Source organism: Clarias gariepinus, chromosome 19, assembly GCF_024256425.1.
Source record: "Clarias gariepinus isolate MV-2021 ecotype Netherlands chromosome 19, CGAR_prim_01v2, whole genome shotgun sequence".
In the NCBI taxonomy this organism is placed as follows: Eukaryota; Metazoa; Chordata; class Actinopteri; order Siluriformes; family Clariidae; genus Clarias; species Clarias gariepinus.
In genome coordinates this window covers 29,212,766-29,229,587 of record NC_071118.1, presented here as the reverse complement: position 1 = coordinate 29,229,587, position 16,822 = coordinate 29,212,766, and the positions used below count along the sequence as shown (strand labels likewise).

The window sequence follows — 16,822 nt, the reverse complement described above, 5'->3', positions numbered from 1 at the left end:
ATTTTTCTTTAAACACGAGAAGCTGTGTGTGTAAACAGAGCGGTCGGTCCGAGCAACTGGTCTGAGGTCCGTTAATGCCTATGGAGCAAGCGATCTTTTTACTCGGGTATTAAACGGATTTTCAGTCGAGGACGGTTGACTTTGTAACGTCAGACGCATTACCAGATGAACACGGATGAAAAGGAGCGCGGTCTTTTCATGCAAGAACTCGACTCCTTTTGCTCTCTCAGAGAAATCTGTTAAATTGACCCTGCTTTTGTGCGAGTGCACTCGCCTCCCATTTAGGGAGCGCACTCAAATTAATACGGCTCCCTCGCCGACCTTTCCGTGCTCTTGCTCTCCAAGTTTCTTCTCCTGCTGCCAGATAATTGGGTTTTGCAAAAGATTTCTTAACAAGAATAAAAGTGGAGGTGTGTGTGTGTGTGTGTCTCTGCAAACCGAAGCCATTTCAAAGGACCGTCCTTATGCAGGGGGGATTTCTTTGGCCAGCATTTTTACTTTCCAAAACTTTCTGCAAACTAACCGCAAGCAAACGATGCCGCGTTAGTATTCGCAGCCGGAGAGAGAAATAAGAAACACATCCTCCACAGTATTTGTTCCACCTGACAACGTTAATCTCGGCTCCAGGTTCCAGCGTACATTAGCTACATTTTCTGCGCTGTTGAAACAGAACGAGCCGAACCACGCTGCCAGTGGATCCAATTTTACACCCTGTTTACACCCTCTGTGCTGTGGGGAGGTGTGTTTCTGCTGAGTATTCCTCTGCATTAGGCGCTCCTGTTCTCCGTGCATGCCTTGTTCTCCCAACAGGAATAGGATTAAAGTAGCTTTGAACTGTGCGCATCAAAAATTTATTTCCATCTCCGCGCGGGAGCCGTGCCACAGACACCGCTTGTGTTTTAAAGGTGTGTTCTTCTTTCTGAAGTCTTGCTTACAATAACTGAGCGTCAGGCTGCATCAGGATCACGGAGGAGTGTCGCGATCGCTCTCTTTTAACAAGCACAACTGTTCCAAATTACACTTCAACTTTCATTATTTATTTTCAAACTAAACTGGAGCAGAGTTCAAGGAAGTGTGTGTGTGGCCTCATGCAGCCGTTACTCTGCTTCCTCTTATGACTACAGAGAGATCAGGCCCAAAAAAACGGGTTTAAAGGTATAAATGACAGCGCACGCTATGGACGACGGCCTCGGACGTGGTGGGACTCGTGTTTACGCTGAATCCCTGACCGCAGTTACATACAGAATGATTATACTGTAGGTGGGTAAACTGTACTACAAATAGCTGAAGAATCGAAAATAATGTACTGTAGATCTTTTGCCTATTGTGCTTAATAAACTCCCTAAAATGAAGCTCCGCCCCCTTCCCTAACACAGGTACAACGAAATCAGGACTTCTTTTGGACTTTAAGACTCTGAAAATCTTTCCACTGCAGTCAGGAGCAGCTTGTAAGAGAAAGAAAAGAGGTCGGGTCAGGATTAAAGCTCGATCTAAACTCACAGTGACGTCCCTGCCGGAAAAAAATGTTGGAAGGATTTCAGTTTTTCCCCGTGTTCTCTCCGTATTCCTCCATAAGCACATCTGCCCTTTCTTAATCCTGTGTCAGTGAAGGATTTAGGGAGTTGCATAGCGCCCCTCCCCCCCCTCTCTCCCTCCTTCTGAGTTCCTCCTTTTCTAACTTTAATGCCTCTCTCTGTGCTGAGTCTCATGATGAGGTCGTTTCTGTTTCCCAGTCTTTTCTGGATCTGCTCAGGTTCAGTACACACACACACACACACACACACACACACACACACACACACATAATATATTTCAGTAGATTCTTTTAACAGTCACAAATAATATAGCTCTCATGTTTTAGGTTTTAAGGTGTGCCTCTGACTCTAATGCCTCTGACTCTAATGAAAAACATAGCTGTTCTGTTTGACCTAAAGTGTGCATCTGACTCTAATCACCTGACTCTAATCACCTGACTCTAATCATCTGACTCTAATCACCTGACTCTAATCCATACATTTACTTATTTATTCTCTGTAGCTCTTATCCAGACTGGGTCACGGGACGCATGGAGTCTATCCCAGGGAGCTTCTGCACGAGGCGGGGTACAACCTAGAGAGGGTGCCAATACATTGCAGGGCACACACACACGCTAATCGCCTGACTTTAATCATGTGACTCCAATCAGTCATCTGTCTCTAATCACGTGACTCATCAAATGACTAATTACAGTACGTGACTCTAATGAAATTACTCTCAATCATCTGACTCTAACCGAATGACTTGAGTTGAGACTGACTCTAATCTTAGGGCTGTGCAATTTTATTTAATTTTTAATCACAGTTTTGTCTTCCAGTGATTATGAAAATAAGATAATTAAGAGGAAGCAGTTCTGTGCCAGGTTCATATTCCACAGTTGAGTTCTTATTTTTTCTTATAAATCCTGAGGGTTTGTTGGTGTTATTTCTTCGCACGCTTTCACTCCGTCCTCCCCCACATTTTCAAAAACATTTTAAGTTGAATTACAGTTAAAGTTTTAGGAAAATCCACTGTTCACGCTTTAAGTTCAATAAGTATATGATGCAAAATAACCGTGATTATGATTTTTGTCACAATCGAGCATCATCATCCCCTCATCACCTGAGTCTCATCAAATGACCCTCATTAAGCGACTCTAATCGATCGACACTGACTCCAAGCAGTTGACTCGACCCAAATCACTCCATCAAACGGACTCTCCTGTTGTTCAGTCTTCTTATATTTTATGAGTTTCCATTTAAGGAAAACGGGCGGAGCTCTAAAGCTCTTCTAGAATCAGAGGCCATGGGACGGCAATACTGCAGTCCACAGTTCTGAGCTGCTTTTACCATTAAATGGTTTAGTTTTAGATCATGTAAAGCCATACTGTATCCAGTGAAATAGAAGCAGGATGTCCCGGTCAGCCTGTTCGGCTTTTATCAATTTATTCCTCGCTGTCTCTAGACGCAAGCCCGTTTACAGCACTTCTCCCTAATTAAGCCCAGTGACACCTCGTTATACACGATACTCCGACACGGCCTCTTACATAACGCCTAATTAATTACAGCGGCTACTTTTTTTAATGAGAATCTGAACAAACTGCCTGATCTGCATTATTAACAAGATGAAAATCGATCCCACTGAATCACTGCGTGTGCTAACTATCTGGGATGATTTGTCGCTTTTTCTCCGCAGACGGCTACACGACGGATGATATCGAGTTTTACTGGCGAGGCGAAAACAGCGCGGTGGCGGGAGTGGAGAGAATAGAGCTGCCTCAGTTCTCTATCGTCGACTACAAGCTCATCGCCAAGAAGGTGGTTTTCTCTACAGGTGAAGATGAACAGATTCTCCTTCCTCATAAAATCTCTTTTACATAAAACATTTCCATATGTACTCATTAATCTTACAGCACTGGTGAGTCCTGGACTGTCAAAAGTTGTAGTGCAGGTTTATATCAATGCGCTCGTTCCTACAGTAGGGCGTGTACAGGGGATGCTAACAGCCTTTGAAGAGATGTTTGTTTACCTTGTGTTAAAGGAGTCTCCAGTGTCAGAGACTTTTTTAACAGTCAGCGTTAAGGCGGCTCACAAAATAGAACGTAGACACCGACCCGAGTACGCTCGACCCCAGAGTCCAGTGAGTTCGCATACTGTGAAGACTCTGTACTGGACCAGCGTACTGTGCTCGGGTCCAGTCCAAAAGGTATACTAACCGTACCAGAACACAGACCTCAGTTTATAATGTGATGTCATCGAGGCCGTCTGTTTCCTCTGATATCTCTGCATGCACACGTCTCATCCTCTGAACTTCACATGCATAGCTGATGAAGTGTGACAGTCCCGTCATTCCTGACGTTTTCTTTGAAATAAACATGACGTTAGGTGTCGTGTGAAGGTCAGTGTCTTTGTAATCTTCTTCTCTTTTTGTTCATTAGTGGTTCTTAAACCAACTAGATGCACACTGCCACCTGCTGTACTGGAGAGTGTAGATTACACAAGGGTCCTCTGGTACGAAGCAGCGTTACTGATGTGGAACTCAGCGGTTGTTCCCGGACACGGTGTAAATCAATCATGCCGAGTGTGAAAACAGCTTTACAGTCATCAGGACAATGGAGCTTTTATACTCCAGTGGCATTAGAGGGATGAAGCAGTAGAAACATTACCTAAACACCCACAGACGATGCCAGCCATTCGCTTTTTCTTTGTCCTCAGCGCAGTTTACTGTTATACAGAAGATTTCTGCACGTCCCCACAGAACACTTCGGTTTTATTCTTTTTTTCTTCTCCTTTTCTAAATTACCTGACCTGACTCAGCTAAAGACGCTGCTATAATTAAGCTAAACCAGGTTCATTAAATCGAAGAAAACATGAAAACATGCAGCGTTATACTCCACCAGGAGCTCCACACAATCTCCTGGTTAAAGGTTATTAAAACTCACGAGCACCAAAACTTCTCACACTGCTGTGTTCAGGTCCTACAGGGTCGCTTCCCGCTCCGCTGCGGCTACGCGCCGCACGCTCCTCACATCTGGGGGTCACTCAGGTCGAGACCAGACGACCTTCAAAATTTGTTTATTTTACATTTTTGCTTCACTAAGCATCTGAGCTAAATTACCATCATTAGTGAGAAGAGGGACACACACACACACACACACACACACAAAGACAACCATCAGTTTCAGTCTAAAAGTCCAGAAATGAACACCACTGTAAGTGACAATATTATTAAATACGTGTATGTGAAAATATTCTAATATTCCATGAATGAATATAGAATTGTTTCACTGTATAAAACCTTTTTACTGAATTCACTTACATTTTTCCTACTTGAAAACAAACGTTAGTATATTTCTAGTAAATACTGTAGTGTAAAAAATAAATAAATTATAGAAAATATATTTAAAAATAAAAAGCTAGGTTAAAATTTCATTTAAAACATTAATTATTTTCCTCTAACAGCACATCCCTAAGTGTTTTATTCCTGTTTTACACCATAGCAACTTACCAATAATATATTTTTATTTATTACAAAATAACATTTCATACATTTTATATGTTTAAGTTTATACTTAATGGAATTAAGAAATGTTTCTTTTTTCATTACAGTTATAGCAGCTATAATCGCTCGTTCCCTCTCCAGCGTCTCTTTATTCTCTCTCACGGTTAATAATAGAGCTCAGCAGCGCTCCTTTGGTTTATAATAGGGTTGGTAATCAATTTAAATTTTTATAATAAACGTGAAATGTTGGAATAAAGAAATGCAGGACAAACTGGTTGGAGGAAACAGATTATACAGTTTTATAATATCTCAAACACTAACAAACACCTACAGCCTGAGCCACCTGAGCCACCACTCCCATATCTTATACTTAATGTATTCTTATAAACATAGTTCCCCTTGAAGGTAGCTCTCCACTAAACATTCATTACAGTTAGAAATCTTGACTTTAACCTCATGGCAGAAGCATCCATAGTTTTCATCTTTATTTTTTATTTTTTATTATTAAATCATTGAAACGTTTTCTTCATCTTCAGGTGCTTACCCTCGGCTGTCCCTCAGCTTCAAGCTGAAGAGGAACATCGGCTACTTCATACTGCAGACCTACATGCCTTCCATCCTGATCACCATCCTGTCCTGGGTCTCCTTCTGGATCAACTACGACGCCTCCGCTGCCCGAGTCGCTTTAGGTACAAACTCCCGCGCTGTGTACTGTAACGCTAGGTTGTGATTAAGCCTGTTTACCTGTAATGCTAGTTAATGTTTTAGGCAGTTTACGTTAATGCTAGGTTGTGTATTAGCCTGTTTATTGTAATGCTAGTTTATGATTTAGCCCGTTTACCTTAATGCTAGGCAGTGTATTAGCCTGTTTACTGTAAAACATGAACACACTTGCCCATAATAATGAAGTTGTGTATTTAATTAGCATTTCTCTATAGCGCTAGTTTCTGTTTTAGCCTGTTTAACTCACACTACAGAAGCCTGTTTGTTTACTATAAAGTTATTTTTGGCCGTTGTGCTGACAAATATTTAAATTGCAGAAATTATTCTTTAAAATAATTTTTTTATTAGCTTGTGATGGCCGAGCTGCGTACTCGCTAACTTCAGTAATTTGTATTCAGCCGAGCAACTGATTACTCTGCACATTTTAGGTTTTTTTTTCTCTTCGGTGAAAGCCCTTTTTTTCCCTGTCACACTGGATTATTTAAACACACACACACACACACACACACACACACACACACACACTATATGAAATAAACAGTGTGCTCTCCCGCTGATTGGAGCCCAACCTGGATTCAGTTAGCTACAGTATCACGACGACAAACAAAAAACTCGCCATTAAAAATAAAGCAGCATAAAAAATCGAGCAGTTTCACCGAAGCTATGCGGCGCTGAGAGAGTGAGACTCACTGTTTATTATTCACCGGTGTTCTTCCCCTCATTTTGTTATTAGCTGTAATAATAGCGTTTATGCTAATTTGGCTCAGGATACACACCCAGGTTCACCGACAGCAGACGATAAGAGACGTTTTCTGAGCTTTTGATGACATCACTGACGCTAACGACGACTGAAGTGAATCATTCTCTTCCATTTGTGTCCAGTCCATGACTCTATAACTCAGTGAGTCTCATTACCTTCTCCGTCCTGGCAACAAACAGCACGCGATCCATCAGACTGACACTGCAAACCACGAGCCTTGCTAGCACTGGGACGTCGTTTGTCCAAAACTTGGCAGTGTGTTTAAGTTCTGTGCACTTGCAGGAGTTGTAAGGGCCGCAGTGATGCTAACTTTTTGCCTCGGGGCAGAAGGAACCATACACTCCTTTGTGTGAGACTGAGGAACCATGCCAGCGTATTTTTCATTAGAAAGTTGAGTTTATTGAACAGTTTTAGTGACGGACCAAAAACCCTATTTTATTTTTAAACTTTTAAACAATAAAAATGAGGCTACAAATTTCATACACAGTGAATTATTAAAATAAGTAGTGGCATTTCACTCTAATGACGGATTAAATGCTGACCTTAAAGTTTTGAAAGTTTTGTTCTACCTTGTTGACTATTGTACTAGTAAACAGGCTAAACCGCAAACTAGCATCATATTAAACAGGCTAAACCGCTAACTAGCATCATAGTAATTAGGGCAATTCACAAATTTAAATTCACTAAATTCTTAAAACTCTCCAGATCTGACAAAAAAAATCCCCCTTTTTATTTTTTACAATAAAGAGCGAAAGCTAAGTGATGTTCTGCGCAGGTATTACAACCGTGCTCACCATGACCACCATCAACACACATCTGCGAGAGACGCTTCCTAAAATCCCGTACGTCAAAGCCATCGACATGTACCTGATGGGCTGCTTCGTCTTCGTCTTCCTCGCCCTGCTCGAGTACGCTCTCGTCAACTACATCTTCTTCGGACAGGGACCTCAGCGACAGAAGAAGGCGGCGGAGAAAGCGTCCAACGCCAACAATGAGAAAATGAGGATGGATCCCAACAAGGTACTCAGTAACCATGTGTGTGTGTGTGTGTGTGTGTGTGTGTGGAAGGAGTCTCCAGTGTCAGCACTGTGTAACAGTCAGAGGTAATGCTGGAACACAGAGATCAAGTCTTCACACATCTTCAGGACAGAGGAGCTTACTAGTCTTGGTGCAATTTATTTGACTTAATGAAAAAAAAAGAGGGCCGAAAGTATGTGCACCCCTGACCCCTGTTTAACATCCAATTTTAGATTTATCGCCATGTGTTTGCTGTTAAAACAAGTTCCACTCTGAACGTGTCTTCATGGAGCTGGTTTTGTGGATCTCACAGGGGCGTCATCATGCTGGATAAGGGTTTGGTTGGTACCTCTTAGTTCCAGTTAAGGGAACTGTAACGTTACAGGAAACACAGGGACGTTCTGTACCATGGTGTTCTAAAGACTCTGTCTATTGATACAGTATGTGAGATGGTCAGGGGTGCACATACTTTTGTCCATCTAATGTGATCAAGAACAAGAGCTCACCTTGTTCCACTGTATGAAAACAGTTAAAAGGTGTCTCTCTTTCTCTTTTTCTTTCTTTCTTTCTTTCACACACATACACACACACACACACACTCACACACACACACACACACACACACACACAGTGTGTATTACTTATGTAATGTGTGTAGCTTTGCTAACCCTGTGATTTCAGGTTCTGTATATGATTGTGTTTTCTGTTCTGATCATTTTGTCCAGTCAATTTTTCATTTTATTGATGTTTATTGATGTTTATTGATGTTTATTAATGTTTCACTAAGCAGCATCACAGAGCTGATATAACGTTCTGTTGATATTCGACAGTCGCAGAAAGAAGAGAAGAAAAAAAAACAGAGAACGTTAGGGTTCCGTACGCGTCTAGATTAATTATCTGATTAGTTTTAAAATACAGTTTATATAAACTAGATTAATATTATGTTAAACTCCTCTTGAGAGAACATACAGTAGAGTGAGAGTTGGTCAGTGTTTGGCTTTAGGTCAGTCGGAGTAAACAGAGGCGAGATCTTGAGAACGAAACTCCAGAAACAGCTTCCGGACAGCCGTGGGATTTGACCTCAACAGTCTACAGGAACCGAAGTGCAGAAGTTCAGATGGTGTTTGAAATTACGAAGAAGCAGAAGTTTTGATGTTAAAAAAAATTCAGCTGAATTAAAAAAAAAAGGAAAAAAAAAACATCAGAATGAAAAGAAAAATTCCAGGTGATAATCTGCAAAAAAAAAAAAAAAAAAAAATTCTTTCTTTCTTTCTAATTACTTTCATTAATTTTAACAAAACATGCAATTTGGTGCAAAAACAGAAAAAGGTTTGATTTTGACATTTTAACTTACCCCATGCTTTAAGCATGCTATCTCTATAAGAACAATAATAATGTGAATAATATTGTTTGTTTTTTAACCTTTGTTTAACATCAACTGAATGAAAATGAAGAAAAAATATATTTGATTCAGTGCAGCTTTCTGATCAAATGTATTTTTTGCGAGAGCCAGTTCCTTAAATTTAGGCATTAATGCTAAAAAAAAGGCTGTTTTAATATCACACTAATGAGGAATCTGATTAAATGTGGATCAAAACCAGAATTTTTATGTCAAACTTTCACCCCAGCTACAACTCGACCTAAATTTATTTTCTGCTGCTCACACACTAGTAGCTCATCCCCCAACTAAACGGTAATATTACTGTAACAGTGACATCATCATCATCAGTGGAGGGTAAAAGTGACCTGAGCGAGTTCCTCGTCCCCTCCGAGGCGGCTGACGGTGTGGTTTTGTGTGCTTGCAGTGGTTGATGGGAAATGTAGTTCAGAGAAACGATGCTCTGTATGCCAGAATGAAACCGAGGGATATTGACGCTCATGACTCGATGTGGGAACCGATCTTTGTGGACGATGCGGCGATAGGACTAGGCGATCAAAAGAATAAGGTATCATGTGCCGAGTCGTGAACGTGTCCATCGACCCTGGCTGTCCTGTTTTGGTTTCTGAGCTCAGTTTCGTTTCTTTTCTTCCTTCATCGCTGCCATCACTTGTCCTGCACGCGCTCTTCATTACACATTCCAAGGAGCTAGCTTAGCCAAACAGTGCTAACAACAACAACAACAACTTCATCAATCAACAACTTCTTCAATCATTTTTCAAAGTGTCTTAAAACATAAACACTGCAACACCAACACTTTATGACTACTACCCAAATTCCCCTTATACAAAAGTGCCTTAAAAAACTTCAAAAAATGTGTTAATGTATAAATATTTTATGTATATGTTTAAATGTTTATTAAAACAAGGAAACTAATTATATTAGAATATTATTTTAATTTTAAATTCAAAGGACAAAGAATGTTTAAGTAAAGTAAAGTGTTTTTTTTTTCTTTTTATTAGTTATATATTATATAAATTACATAATTACACTGCCCGATCGAAAACATGGTCACACACTCCAAGATTTACACACACACACACACTTTCTGTGGTGTCCAGCTCATGTGTGTAAATGATTCCTCACGCTCCCAGAGCCGCTCTTTCTCTCACACTCTGAGTCCTGGAGATGAAACCCTCCATAGATGTGATCCTCTGGTGGTTCAGTACATTCAGGTGGTCAGCTGACTTCATTTTATTGCCCCATAACGTTACTGAGTCTAGACCTGAGTAACTGATCAACCCCAGATCATAACACTGTCTCCAGAGGCTTGTACAGTGGACACTATGCATGATGGGAGCATCGCTTCATGTCCTTCCCTTCTCACCCTGACACGCCCATCACTCTGGAATAGGATCGGTCTGGACTCATCAGGTCACATGACCTTTCTCCATCACGCCAAAGTCCAGTCTTTATGATCCCGAACAAACTGAAGACTTTAATCTGATGAGTCTCAATAACAAGTGGTTTTATTATGGACACACAGCTGTTTAGTCCCAGTCCCTTGAGTCCCTTGGTTGAGTTCACCTTGTGTGTGTGTGTGTGTGTGTGCGTGTGTGCGTGCGTGCGTGTGTGTGTGTGAGTGTGTGAGTGTGTGTGTGTGTGTGTGTGTGTGTGGAAATGCTCTTAAACATGTCACCAGACGCTATTAAACACAGCTCTGGTTTCTCCTGGACATTTTTTTTTTACCATGGAACTTCACCAAGGCTTTAAGTGATCTCTGTTCATGATTACGTCCTGCGGTTTAGAGATCTCCTTAAAGGGATTAATAATGTGCTGTTCAGTTCTAAACCCAGTTCCAGTTCAAATCTCCTTAACTGATTTCGGTACGTGATGCAGGCGAAAAATTTGACCCGTTTAAAGTGGTGACTTTTTTCATCAGGCAGTGTATATTAATACTACAACATAAATCATTCTAATTTATACAATACATATTTTATATATTTTATACGTATACTGTATTTGTATAATATATTATTTATTATGTAAAATTAGCATTTCTCAATTGCAGAGCCAAGAAGTGATTTTTAAATCATTTAGACTAAATTTTAATTCTTTAAATTCATGATTATGTTGCTAAGTTTAAGTTCCAGTTTTAAAATATTAGAAATAAAAGAAGTTAAAACTGTAAAACAATTTTAATACCTGCTTTTATTCTAATTAAGGTTTGTTTTTGTTCCATTTTTTATTCATGTAGAAATAAATAAAGGGATTAAATAAAGTGATTGAAATAGAATATTTACATATCGGCTTCCTCAAATCATTTCCACTCTGCTGCGACTCATTCTCACAAACATATGTGACCATTATGCTGTGTGTGTGTGTGTGTGTGTGTGTGTAAAACTATGTAAAGAATTGTAGTCAAATTAATGTTAGCGCCTTATTAAAGTTTCATGAAATAATTTAGAGTTAAAGTTTTGTAATTCACAGACAGGTTTCTCTCCCACCCAGCCCTGCCGCCCATTTGCATTAGCATTAGCATCCTGCGTAGCTCACTGCACTGTTTATAAATATTCCGCGACTCATTGTTTGTTGTCACGTCTTCCAGATGGACCCTCACGAGAACATCCTGCTCACGCCTCTGGAGATAAAGAACGAGATGTCACCATCAGAATTAGCTCTGGGTCTCGGTGACCCGCGCAGCACCATGCTAGCATACGACACCTCTGCGCTACAGTACCGGAAAGCGGGACTCGGGCGGCAGAACTTCGGACGGAACGCGCTGGAACGTCACGTTACTCAGAAGAAAAGTCGACTGCGGAGACGAGCCTCGCAGCTGAAGATCACCATCCCCGACTTGACTGACGTGAACTCGATCGACAAGTGGTCGAGGATGATCTTCCCCACCGTCTTTTCCTTTTTCAACGTCGTCTACTGGCTCTACTACATCAACTGAGCGGAGCGTTCCTGTTTCAGTTCTCGTTTTAAAGCGTTCTGCTCTTTGTTTTGGTAATTCTGTGTTCCAGTACTGCTCCCAACACGTCCTGCATTACATACGTGGAAACAGGTGTGAAGGGAAGAGAACAATGTAGCGGAAAAAAAAATTTATTTAAGTTTTCGAGAAAACCATCTAAGAAAGTGTTACGTACAGTACTGGAACACAGAAAGGATATTTTAATACCTTATTATATAAAATTATTGCTAGTTTATGGTTTATCATTCCTTAATTGCTGGCTAACGACCACGCGTTTTACACATTTAGACATTACGATCAGTTCTACAGTGTGTTTAAATGTTTACATTTATTTATTTATTTATTTATTTATTTATTATTACTTGTGCTTTTCCACGTCCTTCTTACAATATTACAAAGCAAAACTGCCAGCGAGTGAAATTAACTCTTTAATTATTTTTTTTTCTATTCTTGATTTGTTTTTATTTTGTAAAATATAAAAATGATCACATGTAGTTCAATTAGAAACTTTAGAATAGTTTTGGTATATTTATCTTTATATTTTATTAATGATTTTCTAGACCACAAAACTAAGAAGGAAACCCTGTTTTCACTCGAACCAAGCTGCTGTTCTTTAGCATCTTTAAACAGTTTAATTAAAGGATTAATAAATAATTAATTAAACGTATTTATACCCTTAATATTTTTCATGTTAATTCATTTAAAATATATATATATATTTGAAATTCAATATAATTTACAGTATATAGAGATCATGTAAATACAGATTAATTTAAATACAGATTATGCAAAGACGCCTGAAGAGGTTCAGTGAGGTCTCATATTAATAAAATCTTTGAAAAATAAATTAATCATGTTTAATAAATTAATGCATTTCTTCATTTTTTTTCCCATAAAAATAATAATTATCAGATTTTTTTCCTTTGTTTTTTTTTTCCTGTATTTTCTAAATGCAGCCAGCAGCTAAGGAGTCTGGGACAAAACAATCTAATAACATTTCTCTCTTTGTCTTTTTTGCTCTATTTACTGTAAATATGAGTTGTATAGGATTGTTATATGTATCCGGATCAAGTACGCATTATTACTATTAAGCATATATGTGTGTGTTTACATACGGAATGAGCTGTTTCTTTATAACGATGTAAAAGAAAAACGCCTGAAGGAATCAGAATGAGAGACACTGACGCCGAGACCCGGCCTGCTACAGTGTCTTTATTTCTAAGTTTGATTTGATCAGGAAACAAAAAAACGACAACTTGAACCCAACATACTCTTCTTATCTTTTACGGCAGAGGATGTTAAAATCTTTCTATCTAACCTTCAGACTGAATGCCTGTAAATGACGAAGCACAATATGGAGTGGTGTTGAGTCAGGAGGAGAGAAAAGGTTCATGACGCTCTCTCTGAAGCTTCATCTCCATCACCGTCTCATCTTTATTTTCTCAAAGCACTTTGAAACATGAACTCTAATAATGCCTCATAACCTTCTAATAACATCTCTCATGTATCTGTGATGCGTTATGAACGTTGTGTACGCAGGAATGTGCCAATAATCAGTCGTGTGATGGACTGCCGTGTTTTAAACGCATGATGTTTCTCTGCCTCTGGACTTCAGCGAGCCGACCGCTTCAGCTTCACTTCCTGTGCTTTTATTCATCACTTTTTCCTCTTTTTCTCTTTATGTCTGACTGTCATGTTTGTGAATCACCAGAGATCGTTTCCATGGATACATTTAAACAGATGTTGTTACCATGGTAACAGGTACTCTAAAGCTGTTTCCATGGTAACATTTAGCTGAGAGTTTTTCATCGTTGCAGGTAAACAGATTCGGTTTCAGTCCTTATTCGTTTCCATGGTTACATTCAGCCAGAGGTCACTTCCACGATACATTCGGACAGAATTGATTTCATGGGGACGTTCAGTTCCATGAGAGTCGTTTCCATGGTTACATGTAGTCCTAAAAGGTTTCTATGGCTATGTTCAGCCACATGTCATTGCTATGGTTACGGTCAGTCTGAGGTTGTTTCCTTCAAAATTTACATTTTGTTTGAAATTGTTTCCGTGTTAACTTTCAATCTAAAAATCTTTTCTAATACTACTGTACATTCAGCCAGAAGTTCTTCCTAAAATGTACGTTATTATTAGCACAAGCCTGGTTTTTATAATTAGTGTATTTTTAGTTAAAAGTATCATCATTATCATCTTCATCATCATGTGACCTGCACTGCTGTACACTGATATCTTTAAAGCATATTCCAGTTATGTATTTAACATTTATTAGCAACTTATAATGTTCTATCATAAGTAGTACTTAGGACACACCAGGCTACGCTAGCTAATATCCTGATAGATAAACGGTTCGTTAGCAGCGGGTGTAAAATTTAGTTGTTTATATAAATCCAGGCAGAAGGATTAAACAGGAAGTCTCGTTAGCATGCACAGGATGTCATTTGGGCCGGTGTTAGAGTGAAGACACTGACAAGACATTTGTATAATCGTGTCCTGGTTTATTTATTTCTATCGCATTACTCTTTATCATTCAGACGCTATATAGAAAATCACTGCTAATGAAAAATCCTTCTGTTGAACGGTGTGTTGTTAGCGACAGTGCGAGAGCAATCAGGGCTTCCTGTAAACGTCACCGGTGTAAATACGGCGTAACGCTAAACACCCGATTCCTGTAAATACACTTCAATTTCTAATGTTTTATACTTCACTGTTACAGCATGGACAACAGCAGAACTGACAGATCAATAATGTAAATATTCTCAAAATAAAATAGCCCACGTCATCAACAACACAAAGTCCATTTTAGCTAAGAGAGAATGTTCTGATTGCTCTGTGCTGCTGATTTTATGACTTTACTGACAATGACAGAGTATGAACACTGGGAAATAAACTATCCACCATCATCTGTGTGTTCTAGTGCTTTATTACAGCCAATAACGTTCTAGGATCTTCTAAGGCAGTGGATCCCTTTTATCCCTTTTATACTCAATATAAGAACCTTATACTGTAAGTGTACCAAGTACCAAGAACCTAAATGTTCAGCTCAAATGCCATCTACTGCATGTACTTAGGAGAAGTAAGAGCTGTAATGTTCAGTTTGTACTATAGCCTTAACACTTAACAAAATTTTATTTCTAATTGGATTAAAAGCATTTTGGAAAAAAAATCCAACAAATCTGTTAGGGTGCTTTCACAAACGTGTTTGGTTCCTTGGTTTGGTTCTTTTGTGTTGATGTGAATGCAATATCGGTACTTTGGTGCGCACCAAATCAATCGATCCGAGACCTGCCTGAAGGTGTAGTCTCGGACCGCTTTATCCGCTTTAATTTGGTACGATTCGTCTGGTGTAAAAGCAACCAAACCAAATCTGACGAAATGGTATAGTTTAAAAAGATACGGGGTTGTGGGTAAAATTCTTTTTACTTCCTGTTGACTTTATTAAATTTTTCAAGCTATCGACACGTAATAACAAAATGGTCATTCAGGAAGAGGGCACGTCTCTTCGCCCTGAAGTGGCGCGCAATGACCCGTCCGTGAGATGGACTAACCAGGAAGCTGGTTTGGAGTCGCAGTCGCGAATCGTGTTTGAAATTAATTATCTGAAAATAATGATTTGCACGTACAATGTAATGCGTGAGGATCAGCGCCATGAGCGCAAAGCAAAGCTGTTCCTCCATGATTATTGAAAGTGGCGCGATTTTCTGAAAATAGTCTTGTTTCCGGTGCCGATGAGCTTCGCTGTCTATTTTGGTTCGTTTGGAACTCTGCATATGTGAAAGCAAACCGTACCCACGTCTGTTTACTAGATTGTAACATTTTTCTAACTGGTGCGGACTAAAGCAATCGAACCATAGGTGTGAAAGCACCCTTAGAGTTTTCGCTAGACCTTGATGATCTTTAATGGTTAAGTATTTACTTTTAAAATGAAGGTTTCTTAAAGGGTCAAAGAATTCATTTACTGAAAAAGGGTCCCTTTTGATAAGGACACACCCTTTTAGGGTTTTACAATAGTACCTTTTAAGCTTTTGGTGGTAGAATTTAATTTGATAACCAAACAACGTGTCATGAACATCACATTAATGCGTGGAATACAGTTAACAATGATTGTGATGAACAATGATCGTGATTCTGAGTCTCAGTCAGGTGAACTCATTAGAATATTATGCCACACCCACTAGAACAAGGAGATCAGCTGTTGTTTAAGTGATGTTTTAAGTTGGATTTTCATCCTTTTTCATCTGGGCAAATTAGACTCATCGTTTCTCACTTAATTAAAAAATCTTTTTAAAAACCAAACTGAGAATAAACTTGTGATCAACCCTGGCATCATTTGTGACACGCTTTTGGATAAAGATCAATCCTCACAACACACTGGCAGGTTGAAACAGGTAAATCTCAAGCATTCATTAAGCAGCACCGGGACTCTGCTTTAATGTTCTACACACAGCTTTTAATCCTCTTCCGTTCAGACTTTCACAGGCAGGCTGTCGCTCCGGCTCTTTAAATCACACAAGCTGCAAATTACACACTTGCCTTCAACACACTGCTCACACACTCACCCTAAATAAACCCCTCTGCTCGTTTCCACCATCAGGGGCTCGTCTTCAGCTGAACTCCGGATGCAGTTTACTCCTGAGTGTGTTCATGCCCTTTCCAGAACTTTCTGAACCCTAGTGTTTGAGGCTTTATGAAGTTCCTTCACAACACTGCTGCATTTCCTTTTGGAGATCTCGAATCCTCACAACTACAAACCATATATAAATTGAAACCATCATTAGAATAAAAATGTACTGTGTGGAGTTGGAGGTAGTTGGAGGGTTCTGAGGATTTGGGGGAAGAACATCCTCTTTGCCCTCTTAGCCGATGTTGTTGTTGAGGTGTTTTTTTCCAACCACAACCTCCAAAACAGTCCATTATTGGGGTGTGTGGGATGCTTGAAGTTTTT

At 39.5% G+C, this 16,822-nt stretch overlaps 1 protein-coding gene across 2 annotated transcripts in view; it reads left to right on the top strand.

Moving 5' to 3' along the window:
- LOC128507893 (gamma-aminobutyric acid receptor subunit beta-2) overlaps positions 1-14,767 on the top strand; it is a 70,341-nt gene extending 55,574 nt beyond the window's left edge. The window contains exons 6-10 of one of the 2 annotated variants that reach the window (XM_053479034.1): positions 3,211-3,348; positions 5,553-5,705; positions 7,275-7,519; positions 9,322-9,462; positions 11,503-14,767. In XM_053479034.1, coding sequence (XP_053335009.1) covers positions 3,211-3,348; positions 5,553-5,705; positions 7,275-7,519; positions 9,322-9,462; positions 11,503-11,850 — 1,025 coding nt within the window. In that variant the 3' untranslated portion in view covers positions 11,851-14,767. The remainder of the gene's footprint in view (positions 1-3,210; positions 3,349-5,552; positions 5,706-7,274; positions 7,520-9,321; positions 9,463-11,502) is intronic. The other variant, XM_053479035.1, reaches the window with a different exon arrangement.
- Positions 14,768-16,822: the final 2,055 nt, after the last annotated feature.